The sequence below is a fragment of the Erpetoichthys calabaricus genome, chromosome 3 (genome assembly GCF_900747795.2).
Source record: "Erpetoichthys calabaricus chromosome 3, fErpCal1.3, whole genome shotgun sequence".
Lineage (NCBI taxonomy): Eukaryota > Metazoa > Chordata > Cladistia > Polypteriformes > Polypteridae > Erpetoichthys > Erpetoichthys calabaricus.
In genome coordinates this window covers 268,327,579-268,346,961 of record NC_041396.2, presented here as the reverse complement: position 1 = coordinate 268,346,961, position 19,383 = coordinate 268,327,579, and the positions used below count along the sequence as shown (strand labels likewise).

At 36.5% G+C, this 19,383-nt stretch overlaps 1 protein-coding gene across 1 annotated transcript in view; it reads right to left on the bottom strand.

Annotated features, from left to right (window-relative positions):
• LOC114648909 (polyunsaturated fatty acid lipoxygenase ALOX8-like) overlaps positions 1-17,744 on the bottom strand; it is an 80,295-nt gene extending 62,551 nt beyond the window's left edge. Inside the window, exon 1 of the mRNA XM_028798238.2 lies at positions 17,523-17,744. Within this exon, the coding sequence (XP_028654071.1) occupies positions 17,523-17,669 (147 nt within the window). The 5' untranslated portion in view covers positions 17,670-17,744. The remainder of the gene's footprint in view (positions 1-17,522) is intronic.
• Positions 17,745-19,383: the final 1,639 nt, after the last annotated feature.

Here is a 19,383-nt window from a genome sequence, read left to right as displayed (position 1 = left end):
GCCTTCTGTCATTGTGTGTGGTATTATGCACAGGATCAGAGCCTTTACGAGGTTCCCTACAAGCACCTGCCTGACAACTAATACAACACCATAACTGTTACTTTGAACTAGAAACATATGTACTATTTTCTAATAATATGTCTTTCTGAAATGTCATTTTACTATTTTCTGATATGATACCACCAGGGAGATGGATAATTGTAAAGAATAATAGTGACCAGGAGATAAATGTTGATACAAGGTATGGTTTGTTTCCAGAGAATCAGTCCTACTTTTTTCTGAGTTTGAAGTGCTAATTCTAAATCTAAGTCAAGAAAACAAGCCAGAGATCAAAACACAAAAGTCATTTTATGAAAATAAACGCAGCAATGCATATAGATCTTTGTTTGAATATCACAGACTAGGATACCAGTATGTTCAAGACACTGACCTTTTAAAACTAAAATGAAAAAATGATTTATCTTGTAAGACATGCATGATATTCAGTGATGATTTTAATTCATGTATAACAAATCTCTTTATGGCAATATGTAAAGTATATTCTCCTTAACCATAAAAGCAGACATAGACCAGAAACAACCCCAAAATAATGCTTTAGGAACTGAAGCAAATACAATAAAAAATGTGATCATAACATTTACATTATTATCTGGTAGTTATTATTCACTTTACAGTTATTCTTGTTGCAGGACTGGGTCATCAATGTCTAAATGGACCCCTTCTTTAGATTTTGTTGAACTAAGCACCTTATGACACTCGATACCTTATAACGTATTGCTTTTTCAGTACTCATGACCTGGTGTCATGAACTCATCAATGTTCACCGTGCTTCAACTGTAACTAAAAAGTATTTGTTCTTTTACATAACATTAACATGTTGGTGAACTGTTAGAAGTTGAGCATTTGAGTTTTTCACCTAATGTATGCCTTGTTGTATGATTGCCCTATTCATCAACTCCTGAGAATTTTCCAGATTGTTAGATCTCTTGCATCAAGGTAAGCAATTTGCTCAAAATGTCCACCTTTGGTCCTTCCCCTGTTCTTCACTATTTCTTTATGTTTTAAAATCCTCAACATATTTAAATATACCCTGCATGTTTATATTTTACACACACACACACACACTACCAAACTTTATTTAGAAACAAGTCATTTCATTTCTACATGGTATTACTCTCCTCTTTTTATATCAATCCAGATGCTAAACCAAGGAGTGTACAATTCTATGTTGTCTTGGATAGATCTGACTTTTCCATGGTCATCAGACATCCTGTTAACTGAAAATCAGACGTGCTTGTACTGTAAACATAAAGTGAAAATGTATGAAAGTTAATTACAATTAAAAAAAAGCTTAAAGCACCTGGCAGTGGCAGTGTTGCTGCTTTGCAGTAAGGAGACTAGGGTTCACATCCTGGGTGCTCCCTGTCTGGAGTTTGCATGTTCTCTCCATATTTATGTGGGGATGTTCCATTTCCCTCCCATTGGTATTGCTATGCTGACCGTAGTGTTTATGGGGATTCACATTGTAATTAACTTGTTCATGCCTTGTGCCCATTGCTTGCTGGGAGGCTCCACCTTCACCGTGACCCTTCCCTGGATAAGTGGGTTGAGAAGATAGATAGATAGATAAAGCTAAAAGAAATACTTCACATGCTGAGTCATATTTCATTTACAGTATTTGTCATAAATGAGGACCATCTGTGACTTGTTTTTTTTTTCAGTCAATATGACATACAATAACCGACTTAACTCTAGATGATATAATGTGTGATAATATGTGCCAATAATGATGTTGGATGTGCTGGAACAAATTTGCAAATATCTTGGAGAACTAAGTGAATGTTATTTCTTTTCCTCTCTGCCTCATAGGCACTGAGCTTCCAGCTTCAGTTAAAATGTGTCCGTGGTGTGAGAGAGAAGAGAAAAAAACATGTTATAGAAAACAATGACACATTGCCATTACATTATTATATATTTTTGCCCAAATATTTCCCATGCTTTAAATATGTTGAACAGATACAGTTCTCTAACCTTGACAAGCATCAGTCTCACTGAGAAAAAAAGAGAAAAATTCTGCAACTTTTGTAAGTATAAGTGCTATTACTACATCAAGTCTTAACTCGGGCCATGCCTGAAAATAGCTCATAAAAACTCCACCAAAGAAAAAAAAAGAAATTACAGTGAATTACAGTGAATGAATAGAGAACTGGCCTCTGGCCACATATATGAGTTACACATCCTTTCCATTAGATAGCTGATTTAAAGGGACTGTTTACAGACCTTTATCATAAGTTAACAATCTACACTATGCAATGCTCAGTGTTGCATGGTCAGTCATACATGTAAAGAGGAAGTTGGCTTATGTTAGACAAACTGGACTCATTTGATCTTTCTGATGATTTTAAATTGTACAACTGCAAATGTTATCTTAAATAAGTTAGTTGGCTGTTACTAGCTAATGACTTAGCAGCATGTTTGCAAAAATCATGCAGCTGAAGGCTTTTGTATTTGAATCATACACTTAACTGCCAATTCTGTATTGGCCCAGCAGTCATTGTTTGCGAATGGATTTTTTGAGTTTTTAGGTTAATATGTTTTAAAATTATATACTTGATGGCAAATTTTCCAATAGAGCTGATGTTTGGGTGGAGTCTGCCATTATGATTGATAGTTTTATTCATTACTGTATATTACATGGATTTGCAATCATTACTAATCTCTACTTTTTCTGATTTCTTCTCTGTTTTTTCTGTATTGGTGTTTTGTTCTAACTCCACCTGATCAATATACTGTGATAATTGATAGAAGTTGGGTGCCCCAGCTGTCCACAAGACCCACGGCATCTAATCATATATAATATATAATCAAAACAAAAGTGATCAAAGCACATAGAAACTCTCTCTGGTTTAATGAAAACACTCGAGCTCTTAAATTAGAGTGTCGAAAACTGGAGCACAGATGGAGAACAACAAAGCTACATGTCTTTCAAATTGCATGGACAGAGAGTGTTAATAAATATAAAAAAGCCCTCTTTAAAGCTCGGTCAGAATATTATTCTACATTAATAGATAGAAATAATAAAAATCCTCGGGCACTGTTTAGAACAGTGGCTAAATTAACAAATGGAAATTCAGATCAACAGTGCAAAATACCAACAGACATTAGCAGTACAGACTTTATGAACTTCTTCAATGAGAAAATTAAAAATATAAGATCCCAGATCTCTGCATCACAGTACAAACCAAATACTAGCTTAGCAGACCCTGTCTCACATTGCATTCAGCACTTTAGTAATTTTAATCCTGTAACTGAGCAGGAAGTATTAAGTTTAATTTCTAAAATGAAGCCCACTACTTGTTCCCTAGATCCAGTGCCAACAAAACTAGTAAAAAGTGCAATGGATGTTCTTGCAGCACCTATCTTAAACATTATCAATAGTTCATTATTGCATGACACAGTACCTGATACACTAAAAGTGTCAGTCATTAAACCATTACTTAAAAAGTCAGACCTTGACCCACATATACTAAATAATTATAGGCCTATTTCAAATTTACCGTTTCTCTCTAAAATACTAGAAAAAGTAGTCGCCAGTCAGCTTCAGACACACCTTACGCATTACAATTTATTTGAGAAATTCCAGTCTGGTTTTTGCACTGGTCATAGTACAGAAACGGCACTAACACGGGTTGTAAATGACATTCTGATATCCTCTGATGAAGGAAACTCCACTGTAATTATGTTGTTGGACTTAAGTGCAGCATTTGACACCATCGACCATTCTATTTTACTGCACAGGCTAGAAAATGATGTTGGGCTTACAGGCACCATGCTCGCTTGGTTTAGTTCTTACTTATCAAATCGATTCCAATATGTACAGAAATGTGCTGACAGTACTCCATCATTATACACAGAAGTTCAATATGGTGTCCCGCAGGGCTCAGTACTGGGACCTTTACTGTTTTCACTGTACATGCTTCCACTGGAATCTCTCATTAGGAAACATAATGTTAATTTTCACTCGTATGCAGATGACACCCAGTTATACCTTTCATTTAAATCAGATGAAGTTTCTCCAATGCTGTCTTTAATTAATTGTGTTAGTGAATTAAAGGAGTGGATGAATAAGAATTACTTGTCTTTAAATACAGATAAAACAGAGATGTTAATTGTTGGAGGGAATGATGCTGATCACAACAATATTTTGTCATTTAACTCAGTGGGAATTCCAGTCAATTTTACTGAATCAGCCCGCAATCTAGGAGTTATCTTTGACTCTAGCATGTCATTTAAAGCGCATATTACAAAGTTGTCCAAAACATGTTTCTTCCATCTTAAAAATGTTAGGAAATTAAGGCGCTTTTTAAATAAACAGGATTCTGAGAAACTAATTCATGCATTTATCTCTAGTAGGATTGACTGCTGCAATGCGGTGTTCACTGGATGTTCAAACTGTTCTTTATACAGCCTCCAGTTAATCCAAAATGCGGCTGCGAGAATTATTACAAGAACAAGAAAATACGAACACATAACTCCAGTTCTTAAATCCTTACACTGGCTCCCAGTTAAGTTTAGGGCAGATTTCAAAATCCTTCTTTTAACATATAAAGCATTAAATGGTCGAGGTCCGGCTTACTTGTCTGAACTTATCATGACTTACAAACCTGAGCGCACATTAAGATCTCAAGATGCCGGTCTGCTTATGATTCCAAGGATTAATAAAATAACAGTGGGAGGTCGAGCTTTTAGTTACAGGGCCCCTAAACTGTGGAATGGTCTGCCTGCTACTATAAGAGATGCCCCTTCGGTCTCAGCTTTTAAATCCCGGCTGGAGACTCACTACTTCAGTTTAGCATATCCTGACTAGAGCTGCTGATTAACGGTACATACTGCATCTCTGTTGTTAGTCATTAGCACTTAAACATAAGTAACATGACAGTTATAATTGTATACTAACTCTCACTTATTCTGTTTTTCTTCTCGGTACTCAAATGTGGCACTTGGTGCCACGGCCCACCTGCCAAGTTGTTTTGCCTGCCTAAGGAAAAGTCATCCCAGATGGAGGATCGCAGGAATCGTGGGAAAGAGGGGTCCTTTCATCGGATTGGCTGGCCCAGCACTGTTTCAGCCGTGGAATGGCCAAATGGGGGAGGCAGCTTGAAGGATGAGGTCTCCAGGACTCTACACAAATCCATATCTTATTATGGGATATATCATCTACTGTTAAATTCTGCTATGTAATTCTAAAATTTATATTTTTTATTTTTTAGTATATTGAGGAATTGTTCTGTTCTGTGAACTGCATTGTATTGACCCCCTTCTTTTGACACCCACTGCACGCCCAACCTACCTGGAAAGGGGTCTCTCTTTGAACTGCCTTTCCCAAGGTTTCTTCCATTTTTTCCCTACAAGGTTTTTTTGGGAGTTTTTCCTTGTCTTCTTAGAGAGTCAAGGCTGGGGGGCTGTCAAGAGGCAGGGCCTGTTAAAGCCCATTGCGGCACTTCCTGTGTGATTTTGGGCTATACAAAAATAAACTGTATTGTATTGTATTGTAATCATCTGGGGCAAGAGCCTGGAAACAATGAGGAATGACTTAAGCATATTTATGTTGGGTAGAATATGCCGTTGAGCCTGGATGGTTTTATGATCATGGATCCCCTGAAGATTTTTTTTTCTCCAGCTTAGCTTTGTTGGGCCCTTGAGCAAGGCCCTTAACCTGCAATTACTTCATCCTGGAAATGATGTTAACCTGCATCCAGCCCTAGAAACAGGTCCTCCAACTTGCAGGGAAAACGTGGGAGTTGGTGGCATGATTGGCACTCCAGCCACTGTAAAAACCTCACACTGTTCCATTCAAACTAATGTGGTGTTGAGGTGTCACCCATTACACAGGTCCTAATTTGGGATCCTGAGGTGGTTCATTGTGTGGTGGGTGCAGCAATGCACTGTATCAGTGCATGTTCCCAATCTCTCTCTTTCTTATCTTTGTTAGCTGAAATGTTTTCTTTTTCTTTATTTCTTTCTGTCCTCTTGGTCATCTGACGTTAGCCTCGTACTCATCCTTGAAGACTTAGAATACAATACCATATATAAGGACTCTACCTTTCTATTTGTTATACTGTATATGTATTTTACGTAAGTCTGTATTGATATATTTTTGTTATTTTCTACCGTTAAAGCAATGTTCATGTGTTTCATAAATGTTCCTCTTATTTCTTTTAGCACACTTTGCAGTTCATGTCCCTATAGCATGAAGTACCTATTGTTTGGGACCCTCTTGTAATTTCCTGCACCTCAGAAGTGAACTCCTGAAACAGTGAAGAGTAACCATCTGAACCTGTAATACTCTGAAAGAATATGGTACCTGTTAAGCTCACTGAGATGTTAATCTTTGTAGGCAGCCAGGCTCTGAAAAAGGAAAGACAGTTCTGCCATGAAACTATAAGCAAATTGCCATCCTTTCTGGAACAGATGGTGCCATTCACAGAAAAAGAAATTAATAGCCTGCTTTGCTTTAGTACAGATCAGCCTGCAGTGCTAGAGATAGCTGGGTCTAAGCTAATTTTCACAGAATGAAACAGATGGTACCCTGACCCAGGAAGAACTCTGTGAGAAGATGGTACCTACAAGGCAAAAATAGTCAAACAGCAATAGTGAGTGGTGATTGGCCTAAAAGCCTAAATCCTCCATGCCTCATGAGCTCTTGAAGAGCTGCTACTCAATCAACCACAGTTATAATGGGAGTTAAGACACATGGCATCAAAAGTGTTATGCATACTGCAGAACGACTCAACATTTAATACTCAGACTGCTATACCCAGATAGAACAGATGTAGATGACTTTGATGAGTTTAGTTATTAGGTTAACAGGACATAAAAGAGTAGTGCTATGAAAGTTTTGAGGCCACATCAATTGTAAACCTTTCCCATTTACAGGCAGCGTTCTGAGACCATGCAGGTAAGTAGCTGTCTATCTGACTGATGAAATACCTAATATAAGACAGCTTGTGAACACCCTAAAATGCAGAAAGACTTCAACATCAGTGGGGAGCCAGATGCTAACATGTCCAGCTAGGTACAGCAACCTGATGTTATATGGCAGGACCAAACCTTGTGCCAAGTGAACTCCATGTCAGAGAGGAAGACTGGAGCACTTATTTGCCACAACTTAACACATTGCTTTATCATATGTAGCATCTGTTAACAATATGCGAGTGTGTATGTCTATGTAGCTTCCCAATGATTGAGCAGAAGGATGCAAAGATTGGTGGACTTCACCAGCAAGCCAGAAGAGACATGCCTCATATCTGTTGCTAGTAATTGAAGGGAGGTGAAGGTGTTCATTGCAAAAAGTGTGCGCAGTTTAAGGTATGAGAAGTTGGGCCTTCACCCTCCTCTTTGTGTGCTAGCTGCACATTTGTGCGTGCCTGCTCACTATCACAGAAAAGCTCTTCTCAGGTAGTCAGGAAGTGATATCCAAAAGGCAGAATATGGTTCTAGGAAGTAAAATGATAAAATAAAAACAAAAAACAGTAATAAAACTAATCATATTTGATATATTTCATTAAAAGGGTAACACACACACCAGAGCTTGTTTATAGATGTGGGGAGTATGATAAATCAAAAAAGAGAAGTAGTTGGGCAATGAATTTACGTGAAGGCAAGAAGTAACATCAGATTACAAAACTTGTTGAAGAAAGGAGCTGACTATAGATACAGAGGCCCCCAATATGAATAGTTTGATGGAAAGGCTGAAATGAACGTCTGGTTAAAGAGATCAGTAGTCAGTGGGGACCCCAGTCAAAGGTTTGAGTGGTAGTCTCCCAGTTCATCAAAGGAGTACTCACTGGAGAATTTAAGTTTTCAACTCCATTTACTGAAGCCATTTAATGAACCATAGCTTTAATGTCATATGGGGTGTCATTGTGGTGCAGTAGTACAAGTTGCTGTCTCCCATTTCCAAAGTCTTGTGTTCAAAACTAAGCACTCAGAAAATTGTTGCAGGAAGTTTGCATGTTCTTCTGATGGATATTACTTTATGCCTTTACTGAAAAGGTTTTTAATGTGAATGAGTCGGCAACAAAGCCTTTCATCTACCTTTGTAAAAATTAGAACTTGGTGTTGTTAATCTACAATTTCATCCTTCTTTTATGAGCAGATCTTTTTTAACTTAAAAAATAGAAGTGTTGTCTTGTATGGGATGATTATGTATCAGGGGTCACTCTAAGATGGAATAAAATATAAAAGGTTTATTAAATATTAAAATAAAGGGTTTACTTTCCTAAGGCCATGTTGCATTAGACAACTTCTCCCGCAGTTTTCAGTTGTAAACTTCATTTACATTATCTTAGAGAGTCTGAGACAGCTGGCAATGTGCCCATATGAAGCATTTTGCAAAATTTGACATGCCCAGAGATTCAGTCCAACTAGACCTTGACTTACTGTCTTAAAATCAAACAGGTTTTATTTTGTCTTTAGTTGTAGGGGAGAGCTCTGTATGTATGAGAGCTATCAACAAATGAATGCTCATCTGGAACTGCAATGCATATACTGTGCAGTAATGCAGCAACGAGGTATGATGAACGCAAGTATTTCTGATCTCACAAACAGAAGACAAGCTCGTCTGTCTGATGTCTCCTGTTTTTGTACTAGAACAGAATAGAAAAAAGAAAAAGAAAAAAGCCAAGATTTCAGGATGAGCTCTTTGTACCTATTAAAACTGCTAACCCTTTGGCTCTGTCAGGCAGCACGTAGTTAGCTGTCACAAAAAGGGAAGATCACAACTATGCTGAAAAATCAGCATGAGATTTCCAAGTGTCACATGCCCATCAATTTTCAGTTATTTAAAATGATATGGTCCAGCAACTAGATCAGCATTTGTAGTCACTAAGTCTGACATACACATTGACTAGAAGTTACATAATGTGACATTGGCTTTAGCACAACAGAAAGATTACTTTATGGAGGACACAACTTAATCTTAAAAGGTAGTGTGTAGAACAAAACCCTCGAGTCCTGCCCGAATAATCTAACCCTTATTTTGTCTCTTTCTGTCTGGTGGGGTGACTAGGATAGTCATTTTGTATTTCGGATGGAGTGCCTGGTCCACTTCCCATCTCACTATCACTAACATACTCCTTTCTCTTACCTCGCTATTGACTTACACACTCCTTGATGCTATAGGTAATGAAGGGGCCTAGCCTTCTGAACATTTTCAGGCCAGTCTTCCTTGTCAGCTGCTCTGGTTCTCTATCTTTTAATTCCACAATTCCTTACATAACCCTCCACATCATTTATTTATATTTTCCTTGATCTGCCCCTCTGGCAGAATACTCCTGGATTCTCAGCAAAAATTTTATTATGCACTCATGCCTTCAGTAATTCTAATATTTTGCTTCAGCCATCTGAATCTGTTACTTCTTCTTCCAGCCACCATATCTAGTTGATTGTCTAGGTCCTAAACTTACTGTTCTTGCTGGTTCTCCATTTTCCTCCATCATTTTTGGGGCCAATAACTATCTTAAATATCTTCCTCTTCCATCTGCTTAAGAGTTCCTCATTGATAGTGGTTTATTGCTCATATTTCTGTGCCATGGGTCACTACTCATCTCACAATTGTTCAGTATGTGGTCAGCTTTGAAATGTTTATGCAGATCTGGGTAGGTTCTGTTACCTGTTTCAGTTCTAGCTTTGATCTCCTTTCTCATTATCTTCTGTAATCACTTATCCAAAAAAACTTAAACATTTGGCATTGTTTTTAACTGGTTTAATTCAGATGCATAAACTGGCTATTTTTATTCTATTGCCTTCTAGAGGAGTATATGTATTGTGTTTTGAATTAATTAGTCTTCCGACCATTGTCTTTTATTAATTTGTGACTTACTTTAAAACCCCTTGGCACATCAATTTTGATTTTTCACATTGTCTTCCTGAGGGTTAATTGAGCCAGTCTTTTGACCTTCCCTGATAATCTAGCTCCTTCATGACCTATTACATTTGTCCCTTTATCACACTATTATGCTAGTTTGAAGTTGATAAAACAATTGCTGAACATTTTCATTGTATTCATAACAGTTTTCTAAGATGTGTCTCACAGTAAAAATCTGATATATGGTGGATCAGTTAGCACCAAAGCCACACTGGTAGTCCCCTAAGATATAGTGTACATGTGCTGTCAGTCTTTTGGTCAGTATCTTGAAAAAAATCTTATACTTTATAGATAGAAGGGTTATGCCACAATATTTTTCACAGCTGCACTCTTAAAATTAAATTTACCCAATCGGTTCTTCAAAGAGATGTCACAGGGAAACAATTTTTATTTCCCGAAAGACCCATCCACATAAAGGTTCCAGAAACAACTTTTATTTATTTTGATTCACAATAGGCTTCATACAGTAAATAACCATGAACAGATTTGTGAAATACAAATGGGTCAGGATTTTAAAAGGACTCTTGTTGCTTACAATAACATAGGCTAAATTCAGATTTTCTAAATGTTTATAGGGAGCCTATCATATTAAAAAATCACTTTTTCCTACATTTTAGGGAGTTTTTCAAAGCACAAATAACCGACTTCACATGTAAAGAACCCTTCCAGAATGAAAAAGGTCTTTGTCAAGCAATAGTTCTATGAGGAACCACACAACCCGGTAAGAACCATAAAGTGTCGTTAAAGAAACATTATTTATAAAAGTGTGGTTTTGTTGTTACGGATTGAACAGAGCATCCCCATGTTCCACTACACTGGCACTGAAATTAGGCAGTGTTTATAGAAAATTACCTCTCTTACCTTGCATGCCTTTTTCACAGACCCTTAGAATTCTTCCTTCTTTTGCTAGTCAAGAGCTTGTGCACAATCCTTCCAGCTCATTCCTAACTTTAGGCGTAACCAAAAAAGAGCTTTTAGATACTTGCTAAGGAGATTTCCATTGTCAGGAACACCCTCTGAATTTCCTGGGACTGAACTCCTAGAATTCTTCATACCAACTCCAAGTGTCCCTGCAGTCCTGAGCCTGTGCACACATTCAACATGGCAGACAATCCTGAGATAATCTGTCTACTACTTGTGTTTTCACCTGTCAGTCTGGATAGAATCCAATTCAATTCCAATTAGTTCCCCATTGCTAGTTGGCCACTTCTGTGCACCTGGGACACTTCCAGTAAATATATGACTTGATGCCTCCTGCCATTAGCCCTACATTTAGTGAATCACAATATAGGTTGTTTCAGTTAGACTTCCCTTTCTTGTCCTAGTCTTATGGCACTCTTTTCCTATTTTCCTAGCATCACTGTCATATAGAGATGGATCCCAAATCACCTGGGCCTTGCAAGACATTGTGCTAAGGGACACTCTCCCAAACACAATAACTGAGAACTGTAAGATAACTCATCTACATTATAACACACAAGGTCAGCGTATACTGAAACAAATATTATTTCTGATGCTCAGCTGCTTCTATGTGTTGTAGGACATGAGAAATTAAATCTGACCTACAAGGTACCAGAAATTTTTTCAGTTCTCCAACATCATCTTAATCGAAGGTGTTTGAATATTTAAAATTTAAGAGACATTTATGCATTAATTCTAGTGTTCTGAGCTGCGTGAATATCATGTAAAGAATACCGTATGCATTTCAACGTTCATTGTATCTTTTTTACTGCTTTTTATTGAACAAATTATATTTTTAGTTTAGTCGTCTTGTATTCTTTTATCTTCAGTGAATTTAAAATTCCAGTGGGGTGTAGCTTTTTTGGTGTACTAACATCACAAATTACTTTGAAACAACCTGCTGTCATCGAATGTGCAACCTCAAATTCTGCACATGCACAAAACTACTGATATGCAAACCTTGAAGGTGAAAAACTTTATATCACAATAAAAGTATACTTTTTCATGCTTTTTATATATAAATATCAAATCAAAAACTTAATTTTTAACATAAATAACATGTTTCTCAGAAGTACTAGGGTGTTGTACCGTGTTAGCCATTATGAATGTAAAGAAAAGCCAAGCAAAATGACACCTTTTATTGGCTAACTAGAAAGATTACAATATGCAAGCTTTCGAGGCAACTCAGGCCCCTTCTTCAGGCAAGATGTAATGCCTGAAGAAGGGGCCTGAGTTGCCTCGAAAGCTTGCATATTGTAATCTTTCTAGTTAGCCAATAAAAGGTGTCATTTTGCTTAGCTTTTCTCATGTTTCTCAGAATAAATCTAACATTTTCTAATGTTAGGACAACCTAGTTAAGTAAGATATGGATGTCAGAACACTGGCTTAGTGCCTGAATGGTTTACCTAGCCTCCTCACAGCTCAGGAAACATGAGTTAAGTAGGTGTGTGTTCTTGTCTTGTCTGTGTGAGTTTCCATGCCATCCTGAAGCATTTGTTGTAGGTTGATTGGTGATCCCATGTGACCTATGTGTGAATCAGTGTCTGAGATGTGATTTGCTACTTGCTACTTATTTTGCTGTAAGAACAGAAATCCCTTACAAGCAACCTTGCAATGGAAAAGAGACTCATTAAAATGAATGAATGTATAAACTTCACTCAGAAAATGAACTATTGGGGCTGTTCACTTTATGTATGTAATTTAGGTTACTTTAACTTAATTCTGTTTGCTCACATTACTTAGCTTTTCTATTTAAATTGACTTCAGTTTGTCAGTTGTCAAATTAGCACAATTAATTTATGTTTTAACAAAGCAGTTCAATTATTTTCTTTCAACAGAAGCGTTATCCATTTGGGGAACTGTTGTTATTACTCAGTTATTTTATGAATATCTTAAAATTAACACCTTTTTAAACCTCAAAACATGCTATTGTCATTTTCCCTATACACAGTTAAATTAAGTAAATTTGACTTAAAATAATCAAGATTTATGTACATGATTATCCCATGTTTGCATAAAGTATGATATTTTGCATAAAGATGCCCTTTTTGTTGTCAACACTTCTGAGGGATATGCACACTTCTGTATACTTGGAATGCAAGTTAAGAGCTTTTAGTAAAACATTTTTTTCCAAATGCCATGGGTTTTATGGAGTTGTGGGTTTATGATACTTTTTTTTGATACAAGTCGCCCATCTTACAGCAGAAAAGTATTGTTTTCTTTGTTTCCAATACAACAGTGTAATTAATGTTAAGATTACATGAAAAATGCAAGCAACCATTTCTTTTGAGAGTGATGCTGTAACTGGAAGGAGATTATAACAGGTAAAAGGTGGATTGTATAATGTAATATGTATACAAAATTTATTTTAATCTTCTTCTTCTTTTGGCTGCTCTATAAACTTCTTTTTACCTTATGCGGTTATAAATGAACCACTACACACAATACTAATATAGTCTAAATATGAAGTAATGATGTATGTGGCTTAAATGTAATCTGAACAAAATTTTCTGTATGTTGTATAATTAATTTCATTACATTAAAACAAAGTAAATTTACTGAGTAAACACAGCAAATTATGTTTAAGTTTAATTTATTTAAATGTAAAAACTTGACATAAAAAAATAACTAAAAATCCAAAGATTATTTTGAGTGTGATGGTATCACCAAAGATAATGGAGCAATGTAGGGCATCTTCAGTATTAACTGTATGGGGTGTTAATATTTTACTCATCCATTTTCTAAACCTGCTTTGTCCCAGTCAGTGCTGCAGTCAGCTGAAGACTTTCCTTACAGAAATCAATCCAGCACTGTCCAAATTCACACACAAAGTAAAAACATTCATTCTTTTTTAAGCCAGTTTCAGTAAGAAGATAATGAAATGACAGAATGTATACACTGACAGCACTCTGTGCGTAGTAAGAATTAACCTTGGACAGAGGGTAGGTATTAATTGCAGGCCAAGTTCCAAATCCGTTCACCCAACCATCCATACAGCTATACACTAACTGGAATATCCTTCCATCCATACATGCATTTTTCTAATTTGCACAATGCAGGCTCATGTCCAGGCAATAAAAAAGCATGACTCTGTACTCTCATGTCGGTCAAACACTAGAAGCATCTCTTTGGAACAGTGTAAGGAGCTCAAACAGTTGAGCACATACTATAAAAAAATCCAGTAAAAATGCATTACATTAACCGTTAATTTTCGTAGTAAAAAACCTGATTAAATAGTTAAAAACATGTACATTTAAATTTAAGCAGTGTCTAGCTCTAAGTATCATTTAATTGTTTATCCCAATATGTAACACATTTTTACGATTTTTATAACTGTTGCTTTGCCATAAACTCATAACGGCACAGAATTCTAAATTTGCATAAGGTATGTATATTTGCATACGGGAACGCCTCCTTTTAACACCCATAATTTTGCACTGTGAGAAGCAAAAATGCTTTCATGGTTAGCAAAATACATTTTCAGTGTGTTCTGATTTCGTTTTATTATAGAATCTTATTTATACTGAGTTATCTCGATATACTTGCCAAATTGTAGCACAAATTAGAAAACCAACACTTCTTTCTCCATTGAACAACATGAATTGTGCTATTTAAACATTAGATCATACGCAATGACTTAGTTTCGAAGACTCAGATAGCATTTCTGCAATATATAAAACCATTTTACAATCCCTCCCTTTCAAAGATCCAAGAGGACAATGGGAAAAAGATCTCTTACTCAACATATCAGAAAAGGAGTGGAAGGTGGCAATGCAGAGAATTCACTCGAGCTCCATATGTGCAAAGCATACAATTATTCAACTTAAAATCATCTATCGAGCACATCTGTCTCGTTTAAAATTGTTAGAAATGTTTCCACGGCAAGATCCCACTGCAATCAAGTTTCAGCCTCACTGGACTGGGCCAAAATCTTTAAATGCCTTTCAGACAGCCTTGGTGTCACAATCTCTCCTAACCCATTAACAGCTGTGTTTGGTGTTCTTTCAGATGGGCTTAAAATGGAGGAGGTCAAACAAACTGCGATTGCCTTTCCTACACTATTGACTCGTAGACTTATCTTGCTCATCTGGAAGAATCCTAACTCTCTTCTTTTAAGTCAGTGGGTAACTGATGTTTTATATTATTTGAAATTGGAAAAAAATCAAATTCTGTGCAGAACTTTTTCAAAACCTGGCAGGATCTAATCAATAACATTTTAGAATAAGCTCTTAAAGCACTGAGGAAGCAGATTCTCTCTCCATTTCTTTTTCTTCTCCATTTATCTTTATCTGCTACTAATCAATTTACTTATTTTTACTAGCTTTAAGTTTTACTCTGTTAGCCATGCTCTCTTTCTCAGGGGTGGGGGTTGATTTGTTTTCAATCCTATTTTTGTAAAAATTGGTCTATTTATATGGAATGCTTACAATAAAATAAATAAAATAAAAAAAGACCATACCCAATGACTAAAATATTTGTCGGCTGCCTATTTTATATTTTGGTATTATTACGTTATCTCATACAGCTAAATGGATTGTGTATTATAGCTGTTTTTATATTGATACCGTTAAATTATAACCAGTAACAAGAATATTTAAATAACACAAAAACTACAGCACTGCAGGAATAGAATAATGGTCCACACTGCATTTCTGCAGTTTCGACATTTATGTTTGATGTTTCGCAGGAAAAAGTACTTGATTGTGATAAGCTGACAAGCGTGTGACACCAAGGAACAGACCTGAACCCGAACCAACACTTGGCCTGCTTAATGCACGTCTTACGATTGTAAAATGAATATAAAAGACTGAGTGATCCCGCAACTTTAACAAGAAAATAAAAAGTAAAGAATCCTAAGCGCACAAAAACACAACACCCCTTCTGTATTACAAGATAGTATAGATTTATTTTTCTTTGTTACTGATTCATTAATATTCTCACCAATCTTGTTTGTTGTTCCTTTTCTAGTAACTTGTAAAGCTATGTTTAAATGCTGCATTAGATAAATGTTCACGTTGGACAAGAATTTATCCAGTCATCGAATGTCTCAAGTAGTAAAACGTACGGCAAAACATTTTTAAACCTCAAATATCTGATAAACAGAAATCTGTGTGAATATTAATAATAATAATAATAATAATAATAATATGAGCAGGAAAAGTACATTTGATTTAAAAAGTTCGATTGAAAGCATAAATAAGTGGCTTAGCGGCCGTTGAGGAAAGAATATATTCAGACTTAAAATAGAATTTCATTCAAGGCTATAGCCTACGGATATATAGCTGATAATTAACATTTACTTTTTTTCTTAGATGATTTCAAAGTGACTTCGGAAAGACAATTAGGTAATAAATGTGCTTCATTCACCCGTCTTTTAATCCGGTACATTAAAAATGCCGATTTGTAATGACACTGGTTGCCTGGCTGAACAATTGTTTGGAGAAGAACGATTTCATTCTGTACTCTGTATATGACATTGATTCTTTCGGCTGTGAAAAGGGAAAGAATCCTAATATGTGGAAAAAACAGAAATCTTTAATATACAGTCGGCTACCTATAGCAGGATACTGCCATCTACATCTATTAAACTTGAACTAAGTCCAAGTTGCTGTATGCAGCAAGAGCTTTTAAAATTATGAGCTTATTGGTATTTGATATAGATCTGTTATCATTATGATTTCTGGAGCCGTTATGTATCAACATAAACAGTTCTTTCCGGAACCCTCATGCAGATGGTTCTTTTGGGAACCAAAAAATGGTTCTCCTATGGCATGACTCTGAAGTACAGCATTGATACATTTATTTTTAAGAGTGTACAGGATCGCCGGAACCAATCTTGTAGTCGTCGCAAGGCTGGAAAAATTCCTGGATGGAACCCGTTTGGACCATCTCAGCCACCAACCTGCTCTCATTCAGCGCCGGTGTATGTCGCCAGTCAGCATGTTGCATTTCAAAGTTTTAGAGTGAAGGAAGGACGAAATTCAAAGAAAATCATAACGAATGAACATGAAAAAATAAAGGTGATAAAGGTGCAACCTCCAAGCTGTTGTGTTGCATATTAATTTAAGTATTTAACTGATGAAAATAATCAGCTGTTGTAAAATTGCTATTGCAGTGTTTTGCTGTGCTGTTTCACAGATTCATGCTTTTAGATTTGCAAGGACATAAAACATAGGATGACAAATAAGAGATAATTCCGTTCAGTAGGCTCTTCGCTATAGGCTGCACCTCAGCTAAACTACAGGTTTTAGTCACCTAAAGCCCTGCACACTCTTCTTATGATTATTTTCTCCTTATTAACTTGTTTAACGCGCATTTCAGACTGACAAATGTAAAGTTAATTTCAGATTTAAAGTTAAACCCACAGGATTTTTTTAGACACACGGTGAACACTTTCCCCGCTTTAACGCTACACACCGTGGGTCCCTCTGCATGAGCATTATTAAATTTACAAATAAGAATGCTACAACTGTCCATATTTCAGTTATGATACAGTTAGTCATGAAACCAATATAACATTTTCTGTCAGAATATATTTTAAGCAACGCGTCATAAAAGCAAATAAACACCAATAATAAATTGCATGAAAAACACTTTGTTGCAGTTACTGGTCAGTGTGTCATGATGCACTTACACTTCCAGTGACGAAGGCTTGCCCACATTTACTGATAAGGAATTTGGCGCTGGTACCATTAGTGCCGATCAAGCTTATTGTTATCGTGTCGAAAAAGCTGATTCCAGTAGACTGTTCAGTCGAGAAGTAGACTTGGTAGGTGCCCATTCCGTTAGTTAATGTACCACACAAGCGACAACCAAAATCAACAAGCGTGATACACAACAGTTGATCGGTGACTATAGGGTTCATGTTAGTCGGGCTACATAAAGGGGCAAGGGGCGGGATGTGGGTGGTTATGCACTTCTCGGTTTCCTATACGTCTACAGTATTAGGCTTCTTAAGATGGCGAAGATATTTTTAGAGTTCGAAAATGAAAGAGTTTTGAGAATTATAAAAACTGCATATATTGTATAATCGCAATTAATTTTTTTTTTCATTTGCTTTACTGTAAAATCATGCAATATAATGAAGTTGCTGTGTGCATAAGATCGTAGCGGTACATTATCAGCACAAAAGCATGGGTCTGGTGAGACTTGTGCAGAACCAATAATAAATAAATAAATAAAACAAATAAATAAAATGTAGGTTCTCAGATCCTGCAGATGTTCTATCAGATGGTTGTGGCGAGTGCCCTCTTCTACGCGGTGGTGTGCTGGGGAGGCAGCATTAAGAAGAAGGACACCTCACGTCTGGACAAACTGGTGAGGAAGGCAGGCTCTATTGTAGGCATGGAGCTGGATAGTTTGACATCCGTGGCAGAGCAACGGGCGCTCAGCAGGCTCCTATCAATTATGGAGAATCCACTGCATCCACTAAACAGTGACATCTCCAGACAGAAGAGCTGCTTCAGCGACAGACTGCTGTCAATGTCCTGCTCCACTGACAGACTGAGGAGATCGTTCCTCCCCCAAACTATGCGACTCTTCAATTCCACTCGGGGGATTGGGGACAGGGGTGGATGGGGGGTTTGGCGACGTTAACATTATTCAAAGTTATTGTCTGTTTCTACCTGCATTTTTATAACTCTTTAATTTAATATTGTTTTTGTATCAGTATGCTGCTGCTGGAGTATGTGAATTTCCCCTAGGGATTAATAAAGTATCTATCTATCTATCTATCTATCTATCTATCTATCTATCTATCTATCTATCTATCTATCTATCTATCTATCTATCTATCTATCTATCTATCTATCTATCTAGAAATACCAAATATATATAAATCAATAAAATGTATAAAGCAACATTTCTTAAATGATGGAGGAAGAAGCTTGCGGAAAATCTGACTTCTCCTGCAGGCACAAGCAAATCGTCAAAGATAGCATGCAGGTCAATGTTTTGTCAGAAATTAATTGGAAAATGTTTGGGTAATGACAAACCTATTATACAGCACAAACAAACAAACAAACACATAAATAAATGCAGCCATACAGTTCATGGGAACGAAATAATGCAGAGGAATAACGAAGAATATAGCAAACACAAACCGTTTCAAAAAAAGATATTTCTGCCGTCCTTGAACCTCATATTAAAGATATCCTATTAAATAAATGTCCATGTTTTTTACATTCCCTTAACATGTAAAAGTAGATGCCCGACACACACACACCCTTTTTAAAGTATTTCTATTATAATATTTTTTATATGCAGTCCATATGGGGATACACTTAGGTGCCTTTTCCTAGTAATTGGATGTTATTCATTGTATTATTTAATTGTATTATTTACTGCATGTTACAGCACATTGGATAATTACACTTTTAAAAATAATGGTCGTCCTCTATGCTTGCTGAGATATACTCCAGCTCCCCATGACCCTGCTCTGGACCGAACAGACTTAGAAAATGATATGGTTTGGTAAATCCCTTTAAGGACAGTTT